Below are 14,334 nucleotides of genomic sequence, written 5' to 3'. Positions count from 1 at the left end.
ATCTCCTATTTGGAATACCTTTGCAAACAAGTGTCATGATGCCATTTTAAAGAAGAACTTGTTCAAAACGGTTCGCAGCCGAGTGTGAAGCGACTGGGATGGGAATCAGCACCTCCAAGTCCGAGTCCATGGTTCTCTCCCGGAAAAGGGTGGAGTGCCATCTCCGGGTTGGGGAGGAGATCTTGCCCCAAGTGGAGGAGTTCAAGTACCTCGGAGTCTTGTTCACGAGTGGGGGAAGAGTGGATCGTGAGATCGACAGGCGGATCGGTGCGGCGTCTTCAGTAATGCGGACGCTGTATCGATCCGTTGTGGTGAAGAAGGAGCTGAGCCGGAAGGCAAAGCTCTCGATTTACCGGTCGATCTACGTTCCCATCCTCACCTATGGTCATGAGCTTTGGGTTATGACCGAAAGGACAAGATCACGGGTACAAGCGGCCGAAATGAGTTTCCTCCGCCGAGTGGCGGGGCTCTCCCTTAGAGATAGGGTGAGAAGCTCTGTCATTCGGGGGGAGCTCAAAGTAAAGCCGCTGCTCCTCCACATCGAGAGGAGCCAGATGAGGTGGTTCGGGCATCTGGTCAGGATGCCACCCGAACGTCTCCCTAGGAAGGTGTTTCGGGCACGTCCGACCGGTAGGAGGCCACGGGGAAGACCCAGGACACGCAGGGAAGACTATCTCTCCCGGCTGGCCTGGGAACGCCTCGGGATCCCCCGGGAGGAGCTGGACGAAGTGGCTGGGGAGAGGGAAGTCTGGGCTTCCCTGCTTAAGCTGCTGCCCCCGCGACCCGACCTCGGATAAGCGGAAGAAGATGGATGGATGGATGGATGGATGTTCAAAACTATATGGCCAAATTTCAGCCCTCTAACCTTTTAGATTTAACTGATTTGTCGAGGATGGAAAAAATAAAAATGCAGAAAATGACCGTTGTTCGGTAAAAGGTGACTCAAGGGTTAATTTAATGAATAGCATCCACTTCTTCTTCTCAGTAATGTCCTTCACAGTCACTTTCTTCCTTCCATTCTTAGAAAAATTAAGGTATGTCCATCTCTAACAATAAGCTAATGTTAACGAGTAAGACCGGATGTTTTGATTGGCTCTTACGGGATTCACTGTGACATTCGCGAGCAATCAACCATCCCGAAAAACTCGTAAACTGAGGCACTCGTATCCCGAGATACCACTGTCTACTGGCCGACGCTCAAATCATGTCTTGTGCTCCTTGGTCTTCAGAGCGACCTGCAGTCTTCCTAAAACCTCTGGAGGATGCAGTTGGAGAAGAGCAAGGGGAGGTCTGCCTCCAGTGTGAAGTTTCCAAAGAGTCTGTGATCCCAGTCTGGCGCAAGGATGGCATTGTCCTGAGAACTGATGAGAAACATGAGCTGTGCCAGTATGGGAAGTCCATTGCGCTGATTATTCATTGCTTGAGCAAAGATGACGCCGGACATTACACCTGTGATCTGGGTACCAGCCAGACCAAAGCTAAAGTTTCTGTGCACGGTGGGTTCAAAAGAAGTATTGATAAAATGTCTTGTCAGTGTACTGTATATAGCTAACATCATTGTTTATTTTATGGACAGACTTGCATATCACTCTTGTGCAGCGCTTGAAGACAACGTCCGTGTTAGAAGGTGAAAACTGTTATTTTGAGTGTCACCTTTCCCACAATCTCAGTGATGAGCCCTCCTGGACCCTCAACGGTCAGGTGGTTGTCTCCAACACTCGTTTCCAGGTTGTAAACAATGGTTGCAAGTACAAGTTGACCATTAAAGACACGGTTCTATCTGAGGCTGGTGACATAGTCTTTACAATCAAAGACCTAAGCTGCAGGACTGTGCTCTTTGTCAAAGGTAAATATATCCAGTATTGAAATCAGGGCAAAATGCATTCATACAAAGACTACACACCCTAATGCAATTTCCTGTTTTGTCAGAGAGGCCAGTGCACATTTTTAGGGATCTCCTTAATGTCAAGACTGTGCCAGGTGAGGATGCAGAGCTGAGCTGTGAGATCACCAAACCCGAGGTCACCATCCATTGGCTGAAAAATGGTCATTCAATAAGACAGAATCCCAAATATAGGATGAGTGTGGAGAAGAACTTGGCAAGGCTGATAATTAAGAACACCACAATCAGGGATTCGGGGGAATACTGCTGTCAGGCCGATGGGGTTGCATCTCGTGCCAAGCTAGAGGTTAGAGGTAGGTATTCTTAAGGAAAAATACTGTTCTGGAATGCAGAATTTGATCTGAATTTCTCATATGTATCCTATCCAGAACTTCAACACACCTTTGCGAGGGAGTTAAGGGATACCCAAGCAGAGGAAAAGGGTAAAGTGACTCTAGAGTGTGAGACAAGACGGCCAGCCAAGCGAGTGACCTGGTTGAAGGGCATGATGGAGCTGAGGTCTGGTAGGAAGTATGTCATGAGGCAGAAGGGTGTGCTGCTGTCACTCACCATCACCTATCTGGAGAAGTTGGACACGGATATCTACACGTGCGATGTCGGGACCATGCAGAGCCATGCACAGCTGACTGTGCAAGGTGAGAAAAACGCCAGGCAATCCATGCATGTTTCTTGGGGAGGCTCAGTTCGACTAAGGCGGTACAGTTTAGCTGTTTGAAGTCGTCACAGACCTCACAAGAATGGCCCGATGCCTTTTAAACTGCCCAGGGGTTGTTAATGTTTTGTACATGGCTGGAAATGAGATCTATAGTCCATGTTTCCATCTGTCAGGTCAGAGAGTGGTGATCCTGGATGAACTGGAGGACGTTGAGTGCCTTGAAGGCGACACTGTCACGTTCAGGTGCCAAATCTGTCCCAGTGACTACACGGGCGTGAAGTGGTACCTGGATGAGACTTTGCTCTACAACAATAAGCTGAACGAGATCCAGATGTTGTCTGGGGGCTACCACACACTCACGTTCAGACAGCTGGCACGCAAAGACACCGGCACCATCTCGTTTGCAGCCAGCGACAAACGATCCTACGCCTCACTGTTGGTGAGAGGTGAGGCTTTGTCTTTATCTGCAATCCTCATTCAATTTCTTCAACTGGCTTTCCTTCCTCACGTCAACCAGAGAGACGTCCGACCATCTGTAAAGCGCTAGAGGACTGTGAGGCTATCGAAGGAGGCGGCCTCATTTTGTTTTGTGTGACGTCGAAGCCGTGTCACATCATGTGGTACAAAGACGGCTGCCTGATGTGGAGCTCGTCGAGGTATTTTGCGAGCCGTTCGGGGTGTGAGGCTCGACTGACCATTGGGGAGGTCTCTCAAAGTGACGCCGGGGTATATGAGTGCAGTGCTGGGTCTGTCACAACAAGGGCTGTAATCACCGTCAAAGGTATCATTCGGCGCGTCAGTCAAAATTACTTATGATTATAGAATAATAAGACAAATCTGCTGCCTGTTTTAAGCCATCCCAGCTGAGTTCACTCAGCCTCTGCAGAGCGTAGAAGCCCAAGAGGGTGAGACTGCTACCATGACCTGTGAGTACTCTCTGCCAGGGGTCCAGTTTCACTGGAGAAAAGGTGTGGAGAGCCTCAGGTCCGGAGATAAGTATGTGATGAAACAAAGAAAGACCATCAATTCTCTCATAATCCGAGCCCTCAAACCTGACGACTCGGGGGAGTACACGTGTCAGTGCAGAGGTCACCACACTACAGCAAGCCTCAAAGTACAAGGTAAATAAAACCAAACGGAACTTTAAGACGACCTTTCTGGCTGCTGTTTCCCAACACCCTGTTTGTATTTGTTTCTTTCTGATAGCCATTCCTGTTACATTCACACAACACCTGAAGAACATGCAAGCAGAGGAAGGCAACAATGTCATATTGCGCTGTGAACTCTCTAAACCTGGAATACCAATAGAATGGAGGCGGGGACAAGAAGCGTTATGGAATGGAGTGAAGTACCAGATGAGGAGATGGGAGACAACCGTGGAGCTTTTGATATGGAAGGCTGTGCCCGAGGACAGTGGCGTTTACAAGTGCTTGTCCGCTGATCAGCTCACATCCGCCACTGTCAAAATCACTGGTAGAAAATTGTTTTCTTTTTAACAAATCGGAATTTTGGTTCAAGTTATATTTATCATTCTCTAACATTGGCTCCTCAGCTCAACCGCTCACCTTCAAGCAGAAGCTGCGCAACGTGACTATCGAGGAGGGCAACACCGCGACTTTGCGCTGTGAGCTTTCCAAAGCGTCTCTCTTCGTGGAGTGGAGGAAGGGCGATGAGCTCATCAGGCATGGAGACAAATACCACATTCGCCAGAGAGACTCGCTGATTGAACTGAGGATCCAGGATGTGACGCCAGAGGACAGTGACATCTACACGTGCATTTGTGGGAGCATCGAGACCACGGCAACCGTCACTGTGAATGGTAGTTATTTATAGCGGTCTGCTTAAAGAGGAAATATAATTCTTGAATATGTTTGTATTTAATTCAAATGATAACTGGTAGCCGAGTGTGAAGCGACTGGGATGAGAATCAGCACCTCCAAGTCCGAGTCCATGGTTCTCGCCCGGAAAAGGGTGGAGTGCCATCTCCGGGTTGGGGAGGAGATTTTGCCCCAAGTGGAGGAGTTCAAGTACCTCGGAGTCTTGTTCACGAGTGGGGGAAGAGTGGATCGTGAGATCGACAGGCGGATCGGTGCGGCGTCTTCAGTAATGCGGACGCTGTATCGATCCGTTGTGGTGAAGAAGGAGCTGAGCCGGAAGGCAAAGCTCTCAATTTACCGGTCGATCTACGTTCCCATCCTCACCTATGGTCATGAGCTTTGGGTTATGACCGAAAGGACAAGATCACGGGTACAAGCGGCTGAAATGAGTTTCCTCCGCCGGGTGGCGGGGCTCTCCCTTAGAGATAGGGTGAGAAGCTCTGCCATCCGGGAGGAGCTCAAAGTAAAGCCGCTGCTCCTCCACATCGAGAGGAGCCAGATGAGGTGGTTCGGGCATCTGGTCAGGATGCCACCCGAACGCCTCCCTAGGGAGGTGTTTAGGGCACGTCCGACCGGTAGGAGGCCGCGGGGAAGACCCAGGACACGTTGGGAAGACTATGTCTCCCGGCTGGCCTGGGAACGCCTCGGGGTCCCCCGGGAGGAGCTGGACGAAGTGGCTGGGGAGAGGGAAGTCTGGGCTTCCCTGCTTAGGCTGCTGCCCCCGCGATCCGACCTCGGATAAGCGGAAGAAGATGGATGGATGGATAACTGGTAGTTGTTGTGAAATGGTAGTTGTTCTGGAATATAACATAGGGCTGGACGATTAATCGACATCAGGGTTTTAATAAGCGCGATAACCTAATCGCAAAAAGACATAGTCATTTTTCTCCGTCATCACCGGCATTTGAGTGCCAGACATGTTCGTCAATCCAAATTGTTCATGTCAGGTTCAAACACAGATGACATCTATAAGACAAGACAAACAGAGACAGGATTCAATCTAGCTCATGAGGAGAGCGCATGTGTGCCTGCACCCTTGCACAGCGTCACCCCACCGCTCTATGGAGGGAGATCCACGCCTCCTCATTTATTTGGGCATTTCCTGATTACATGGCTGCAGCTGTTTCTAAGGGGAGGGGGGTCATAAACAGCTGCCGCACTCGGCCATAAACAGTTTAAAGAAAAGGTGCCTGGAGTGGTGTCAGGTCTGCTCCCTCTCTGCTTTGTAGATCTCGGGTCATGACAAGGTATTCCTGTGGCTGTCCAATAGATCAGGGAAACCAACACCTCCACGTCGCATCCCATCACACACAGTGAAGGTTTACAAGCCTTTTGTTTGATAAGACCAAAGACAGCTTTTGTCTTCTCGCAGGGCGACCGGAACTCATGGGAACACAAAGTTCTTTGATAACTTATATACAATTATTCGGACAGTTCAGCCTTGCGTCATATGCCTCCAATCAAAAGTGTTAAAGGAAACCGCAAGTTTGTGTGCTCTACAGTGGACGCAGCCATCAGGCTAATAACAAACACCACTTGCACCTTGGAAAACGTTTTGATGGTGACTAGATCTGGGCTGTTAGTCAATAAGTCAATTAATCGAACGGTAAATGAAAATGAAGTTGAAAGACTCTGCCCGTACGATAAATTGGTATGTCTGTGTGTGTTTGAACAGGGAGAAAGATGTCTCACTCTGTGCATCTCTCTCAGCACCTATGCGCGTTAATTTAACAGTAGAATTAACTGAACACGGTGAGCCCTCTTTTCAGTCATTCCAAATCTTTGTCTCTTTGGGGCGGAGAGCAAGACCGTGAGTTTACACGGACAGGATTCACGGACAGAGCCTCCCTACTCGCGACTTGCTAGTGAGAAGTTCTGCAAGGTAACACAATTTTGGAGGGAAAAAAAATATGATCAAAGCCAAATGTCCCTATCTCAGATGCAAACCGGATGGGCAATATGAGCCCATCAACACGGACTAACGCCTGACATCGATTTTTCAACTGTGAAAAAATGCACTATTTATTTAAGTACATTTTTTGGCTTACAGACATACAGGTAAAAGCCAGTAAATTAGAATATTTTGAAAAACTTGATTTATTTCAGTAATTGCATTCAAAAGGTGTAACTTGTACATTATATTTATTCATTGCACACAGACTGATGCATTCAAATGTTTATTTCATTTAATTTTGATGATTTGAAGTGGCAACAAATGAAAATCCAAAATTCCGTGTGTCACAAAATTAGAATATTACTTAAGGCTAATACAAAAAAGGGATTTTTAGAAATGTTGGCCAACTGAAAAGTATGAAAATGAAAAATATGAGCATGTACAATACTCAATACTTGGTTGGAGCTCCTTTTGCCTCAATTACTGCGTTAATGCGGCGTGGCATGGAGTCGATGAGTTTCTGGCACTGCTCAGGTGTTATGAGAGCCCAGGTTGCTCTGATAGTGGCCTTCAACTCTTCTGCATTTTTGGGTCTGGCATTCTGCATCTTCCTTTTCACAATACCCCACAGATTTTCTATGGGGCTAAGGTCAGGGGAGTTGGCGGGCCAATTTAGAACAGAAATACCATGGTCCGTAAACCAGGCACGGGTAGATTTTGCGCTGTGTGCAGGCGCCAAGTCCTGTTGGAACTTGAAATCTCCATCTCCGTAGAGCAGGTCAGCAGCAGGAAGCATGAAGTGCTCTAAAACTTGCTGGTAGACGGCTGCGTTGACCCTGGATCTCAGGAAACAGAGTGGACCGACACCAGCAGATGACATGGCACCCCAAACCATCACCCAACCATGCAAATTTTGCATTTCCTTTGGAAATCGAGGTCCCAGAGTCTGGAGGAAGACAGGAGAGGCACAGGATCCACGTTGCCTGAAGTCTAGTGTAAAGTTTCCACCATCAGTGATGGTTTGGGGTGCCATGTCATCTGCTGGTGTCGGTCCACTCTGTTTCCTGAGATCCAGGGTCAACGCAGCCGTCTACCAGCAAGTTTTAGAGCACTTCATGCTTCCTGCTGCTGACCTGCTCTATGGAGATGGAGATTTCAAGTTCCAACAGGACTTGGCGCCTGCACACAGCGCAAAATCTACCCGTGCCTGGTTTACGGACCATGGTATTTCTGTTCTAAATTGGCCCGCCAACTCCCCTGACCTTAGCCCCATAGAACATCTGTGGGGTATTGTGAAAAGGAAGATGCAGAATGCCAGACCCAAAAACGCAGAAGAGTTGAAGGCCACTATCAGAGCAACCTGGGCTCTCATAACACCTGAGCAGTGCCAGAAACTCATCGACTCCATGCCACGCCGCATTAACGCAGTAATTGAGGCAAAAGGAGCTCCAACCAAGTATTGAGTATTGTACATGCTCATATTTTTCATTTTCATACTTTTCAGTTGGCCAACATTTCTAAAAATCCCTTTTTTGTATTAGCCTTAAGTAATATTCTAATTTTGTGACACACGGAATTTTGGATTTTCATTTGTTGCCACTTCAAATCATCAAAATTAAATGAAATAAACATTTGAATGCACCAGTCTGTGTGCAATGAATAAATATAATGTACAAGTTACACCTTTTGAATGCAATTACTGAAATAAATCAAGTTTTTCAAAATATTCTAATTTACTGGCTTTTACCTGTATATGAATTGTATTTTTTTTGTTTGTTTAGTTATTTATGATAAAGTGATTTACCTTTTAATTACAGTACAATGGTAAACAATTCTACAATAACGAGAAATTATTGTATATCCTTTCAAATGGTTACTTACATTACTACATATTATAGTTATGCTTAATTTGGTCACAAATTGCTGACAATATTATCGTTTATCGGCAATAATTTGCGGGACAACATATCCATATCATTGCAAAAAAATGTATAGGTTATTTGTTCAGTTTAAGAGCATGATGTAGACCAGCGCTTGTACCTTAAAACTCCTGCTCTTGCTTTCCAGTGGTCCCCGTGGCCTTCAAGCAAAAGCTGAAGAACCTCCAAGCGGCGGAGGGACCCAACGTCACGCTGTCTTGCGAGGTCTCCAAAGCTGGCATGGCGGTGGAATGGCGGCTGGCTGGGGAGCTGCTGGAGGAAGGAGAGAAGTACCAGATGAAGCAGAGGGGATGCATGCTGGAGCTGACCATCGCTGATGCTCTACCAGAGGACAGCGGCGTCTACGTGTGTGTCTGTCGAGACCAGAAGACCAAGGCAACGGTTAAAGTTGTTGGTACGTTCGACAGTGTGAGAGGGATTTTATCATTGTGGCTAATTAGTCTAGGTCAGTGGTTTTCAACCTTTTTTCAGTGATGTACCCCCTGTGAATTTTTTTTTAATTCAAGTACCCCCTAATCAGAGCAAAGCATTTTTGGTTGAAAAAACGAGATAAAGAAGTAAAATACAGCACTATGTCATCAGTTTCTGATTTATTAAATTGTATAACAGTGCAAAATATTGCTCATTTGTAGTGGTCTTTCTTGAACTATTTTGAAAAAAGATAGGTTTTTATTTATATTTATAAAGGATTTTTGAAATATTGCTATTTTTAGAATATTTAAAAAAATCTCACGTACCCCTTGACATACCTTCAAGTACCCCCAGGGGTACGCGTACCCCCATTTGAGAACCACTGGTCTAGATGAATTGAAATACCGTATTCACCCAAATATAAGACGGTACAGTATTTTTCACCCAGAAAAAGTGTATAAAATATGGGTTGTCCTATATTTAGGGACTAGTAATGCATGAGCTGTATTGATGACAACCAACCTAAGTGAGTTAGTGCTTTTCTTCTTCCACCAACAAGTGACCATTTTTAATCTCTGGTTAATCTTACTGGATCTTCGAGTCAATACGGGAATTTGTAGACGTTTGAGTCCTTGGCAACCTAATAATTTGATCCGATTCCTGGGGTGAAGATTCGATTTCCAATCGATTCTTTCTTTCTTTCTTTAGTTTATTTCGAACATGAACACACTTACATGATAATACATCACACAATTTCATATCATTTCATTCTACATCATGCCCGAAAAGGAGTAGGAAGAAGCAAAGCTTATTTAATCCTACCCCTTTCCCACTTCAAGCGTTTACAAATATATAGAATCATTTACTGACCTTTTTATATAATAAAATAACATCTATGAATTAGTATACAACAGTTTTGTAATATGTAATTAATTAATTAATTCAGTCATTATTAACATACTGAGATGAAGAATATCTTATTTTCAATAAGGTTGAAAGTATTTCTCATAATTCTTCTTTTTTGTACTCTGTAAGCACTATTATTTTTGAACAACCTCTTAAACTGGATCATATCAGTACAATTTTTAACTTCTTTACTTAATCCATTCCATAATTTAATTCCACATACTGATATGCTAAATGTTCTAAGTGTTGTACGTGCATATAAATGTTTTAAATTATTTTTTCCTCTAAGGTTATATTTCTCCTCTTTAGTTGAGAAGAATTGTTGTACATTCTTTGGTAGCAGGTTATAGTTTGCTTTGTACATCATTTTAGCTGTTTGCAATTTTACCAAATCACCGAACTTTAATATTTCTGACTTAATAAATAAAGGGTTTGTGTGTTCTCTATATCCAACATTATGTATTATTCTAACTGATCTTTTTTGTAACACGGTTAGCGAATGTAGCGCACATTTGTAGTTATTTCCCCATATTTCTGCACAATAACTCAGATATGGTAACACTAGCGAGCAGTAGAGAATATGTAGTGATTTTTGGCCCAGGACATATTTTGCTTTATTCATTATTGAAATGTTTTTTGCCACCTTATGTTGTATGTTTTGTATATGAGATTTCCAGTTCATTTGATCATCTATTAATACTCCCAAAAATCTAGTTTCTTTTACCCTTTCTATGTCTACTTCGTCTATTTGTTTCTCAATTCAATACAATTGCCAATTCGAACCGATTCTCGCAATGTATTATTTGGTATGATAATTATAAAAATGAAAACAGGTTACAGGTTAGAAAGGTGTCTCCCGGTTGCATGGAAATGGCCTAAAAACATATATTTTTAAAATGGATTCTTATTAAAAAGACAAAAAAAAAAGTTTTCCTTTTTTTTTTTTTTTTTTAAATACATTTTTTAAAATTATGAATCGATTTAGAATAGTAGAAAAAAATGGCGAATTTGGATGTGAATCGATTTTTTTGAGCACTTCTGGTAATTTAAAGTTAAAGTTCAAGTTAAAGTTGAAGTACCAATGATTGTCACACACACTAGGTGTGGCGAAATTATTCTCTGCATTTGACCCATCACCCTTGATCACCCCCTGGGAGGTGAGGGGAGCAGTGGGCAGCAGCGGTGGCCGCGCCCGGGAATCATTTTGGTGATTTAACCCCCAATTCCAACCCTTAATGCTGAGTGCCAAGCAGGGAAGTAATGGGTCGCATTTTTTTAGTCTTTGGTATGACTCGGCCGGGGTTTGAACTCACGACCTACCGATCTCAGGGCGGACACTCTAACCACTAGGCCACTGAGTAATTTGCTATTGACATAAGATGTGTTTTTTTTTAATACCGCCACACAAGACGACAAAATACTCACATGTTTACGAAGCACCCACACACAGTACTTTGTAGAAGAGTGGAAAAATCTTACCAAAAAAACACAATTATACGAAAACTAAAGCAAGCAATGTAAATCCAATAAATCTGTTTCATTGGAACAAAAATAATACAATACTTGCAGTTTTACATGCAGAAAACAATGTAAAGTATATATAAATGATGAATTGCTTTTTCCATATAAAACAATGTAAATCCAATAAATGTATTGTATGCCAACAAAAATATTACAATACTTGCAGAAAATAATGTAAAGTACATATAAAACACATAAAAAAGTTTTACTTTATTTTTTTTTTTTTAAATCCATTTTTTAAAATTATGAATTGATTTAGAATTTGGATGTGAATCGATTTTTTTGAGCACTTCTGGTAATTTGCTATTGACATAAGATGGGTTTTTTTTTAATACCGCCACACAAGACGACAAAATACTCACATGTTTACGAAGCACCCACACACAGTACTTTTTAGTATAGTGAAAAAATCTAACAAAAAACCCCACAATTATACGAAAACTGAAGCAACTTTTTCCATACAAAACAATATAAATCCAATAAATCTGTTTCAATGGAACAAAAATAATACAATACTTGCAGTTTTACATGCAGAAAACAATGTAAACTATATATAAATGATGAATTGCTTTTTCCATATAAAACAATGTAAATCTAATAAATGTCTTCTATGCGAACAAAAATATTACAATACTTGCAGAAAATAATGTAAAGTACATATAAAACACATAAAAAAGTTTTACTTTATTTTATTTTTTTAAATAAATTTTTTAAAATTATGAATCGATTTAGAATTTGGATGTGAATCGATTTTTTTGAGCACTTGTGGTAATTTGCTATTGACATAAGATGTTTTTTTTAATACCACCACACAAGACGACAAAATACTCACATGTTTACGAAGCACCCACACACAGTACTTTGTAGTAGAGTGAAAAAATCTAACAAAAAAACCCACAATTATACGAAAACTGAAGCAACTTTTTCCATACAAAACAATATAAATCCAATAAATCTGTTTCATTGGAACAAAAACAATACAATACTTGCAGTTTCAATGCAGAAAACAATGTAAAGTATATATAAATGATGAATTGCTTTTTCCATATAAAACAATGTAAATCCAATAAATGTCTTCTATGCCAACAAAAATATTACAATACTTGCAGAAAATAATGTAAAGTACATATAAAACACATGAAAAAGTTTTACTTTATTTTTTTTTTTTAAATCAATTTTTTAAAATTATGAATCGATTTAGAATTTGGATGTGAATCGATTTTTTTGAGCACTTCTGCTAATTTGCTATTGACATAAGATGTTTTTTTTTTAATACCGCCACACAAGACGACAAAATACTCACATGTTTACGAAGCACCCACACACAGTACTTTGTAGTAGAGTGAAAAAATCTAACAAAAAAACCCACAATTATACGAAAACTGAAGCAACTTTTTCCATACAAAACAATATAAATCCAATAAATCTGTTTCATTGGAACAAAAACAATACAATACTTGCAGTTTCAATGCAGAAAACAATGTAAAGTATATATAAATGATGAATTGCTTTTTCCATATAAAACAATGTAAATCCAATAAATGTATTCTATGCAAACAAAAATATTACAATACTTGCAGAAAATAATGTAAAGTACATATAAAACACATAAAAAAGTTTTACTTTATTTATTTTTTTTAAATACATTTTTTTAAATTATGAATCGATTTAGAATTTGGATGTGAATCGATTTTTTTGAGCACTTCTGGTAATTTGCTATTGACATAAGATGTTTTTTTTTTTAATACCGCCACACAAGACGACAAAATACTCACATGTTTACGAAGCACCCACACACAGTACTTTGTAGTAGAGTGGAAAAATCTAACAAAAAAAAACACAATTATACGAAAACTGAAGCAACTTTTTCCATACAAAACAATATAAATCCAATAAATCTGTTTCAATGGAACAAAAATAATACAATACTTGCAGTTTTACATGCAGAAAACAATGTAAACTATATATAAATGATGAATTGCTTTTTCCATATAAAACAATGTAAATCCAATAAATGTCTTCTATGCGAACAAAAATATTACAATACTTGCAGAAAATAATGTAAAGTACATATAAAACACATAAAAAAGTTTTACTTTATTTTTTTTTTTTTAAATCCATTTTTTAAAATTATGAATTGATTTAGAATTTGGATGTGAATCGATTTTTTTGAGCACTTCTGGTAATTTGCTATTGACATAAGATGTTTTTTTTTTTAATACCGCCACACAAGACGACAAAATACTCACATGTTTACGAAGCACCCACACACAGTACTTTGTAGTAGAGTGGAAAAATCTAACAAAAAAAAACACAATTATACGAAAACTGAAGCAACTTTTTCCATACAAAACAATATAAATCCAATAAATCTGTTTCAATGGAACAAAAATAATACAATACTTGCAGTTTTACATGCAGAAAACAATGTAAACTATATATAAATGATGAATTGCTTTTTCCATATAAAACAATGTAAATCCAATAAATGTCTTCTATGCGAACAAAAATATTACAATACTTGCAGAAAATAATGTAAAGTACATATAAAACACATAAAAAAGTTTTACTTTATTTTTTTTTTTTTAAATCCATTTTTTAAAATTATGAATTGATTTAGAATTTGGATGTGAATCGATTTTTTTGAGCACTTCTGGTAATTTGCTATTGACATAAGATGTTTTTTTTTTTAATACCGCCACACAAGACGACAAAATACTCACATGTTTACGAAGCACCCACACACAGTACTTTGTAGTAGAGTGGAAAAATCTAACAAAAAAAACCACAATTATACGAAAACTGAAGCAACTTTTTCCATACAAAACAATATAAATCCAATAAATCTGTTTCATTGGAACAAAAACAATACAATACTTGCAGTTTCAATGCAGAAAACAATGTAAAGTATATATAAATGATGAATTGCTTTTTCCATATAAAACAATGTAAATCCAATAAATGTATTCTATGCAAACAAAAATATTACAATACTTGCAGAAAATAATGTAAAGTACATATAAAACACATAAAAAAGTTTTACTTTATTTATTTTTTTTAAATACATTTTTTTAAATTATGAATCGATTTAGAATTTGGATGTGAATCGATTTTTTTGAGCACTTCTGGTAATTTGCTATTGACATAAGATGTTTTTTTTTTTAATACCGCCACACAAGACGACAAAATACTTACATGTTTACGAAGCACCCACACACAGTACTTTG

General features: G+C 40.1%; 1 protein-coding gene across 1 annotated transcript in view; it reads left to right on the top strand.

Moving 5' to 3' along the window:
• The window catches only part of obscna (obscurin, cytoskeletal calmodulin and titin-interacting RhoGEF a), a 168,689-nt gene that overhangs the window by 19,522 nt on the left and 134,833 nt on the right, over window positions 1–14,334 (top strand). Inside the window, exons 9-18 of the mRNA XM_072914738.1 lie at window positions 1,230–1,496; window positions 1,577–1,846; window positions 1,930–2,196; window positions 2,272–2,538; window positions 2,732–3,004; window positions 3,076–3,339; window positions 3,413–3,679; window positions 3,765–4,031; window positions 4,111–4,377; window positions 8,397–8,663. Of these exons, the coding sequence (XP_072770839.1) occupies window positions 1,230–1,496; window positions 1,577–1,846; window positions 1,930–2,196; window positions 2,272–2,538; window positions 2,732–3,004; window positions 3,076–3,339; window positions 3,413–3,679; window positions 3,765–4,031; window positions 4,111–4,377; window positions 8,397–8,663 (2,676 nt within the window). The remainder of the gene's footprint in view (window positions 1–1,229; window positions 1,497–1,576; window positions 1,847–1,929; window positions 2,197–2,271; window positions 2,539–2,731; window positions 3,005–3,075; window positions 3,340–3,412; window positions 3,680–3,764; window positions 4,032–4,110; window positions 4,378–8,396; window positions 8,664–14,334) is intronic.

Source organism: Nerophis lumbriciformis, linkage group LG14, assembly GCF_033978685.3.
Source record: "Nerophis lumbriciformis linkage group LG14, RoL_Nlum_v2.1, whole genome shotgun sequence".
NCBI classification, from domain to species: Eukaryota; Metazoa; Chordata; class Actinopteri; order Syngnathiformes; family Syngnathidae; genus Nerophis; species Nerophis lumbriciformis.
Note: the sequence above shows the minus strand (reverse complement) of the source record. Positions and strands in the feature narration are given on the sequence as shown.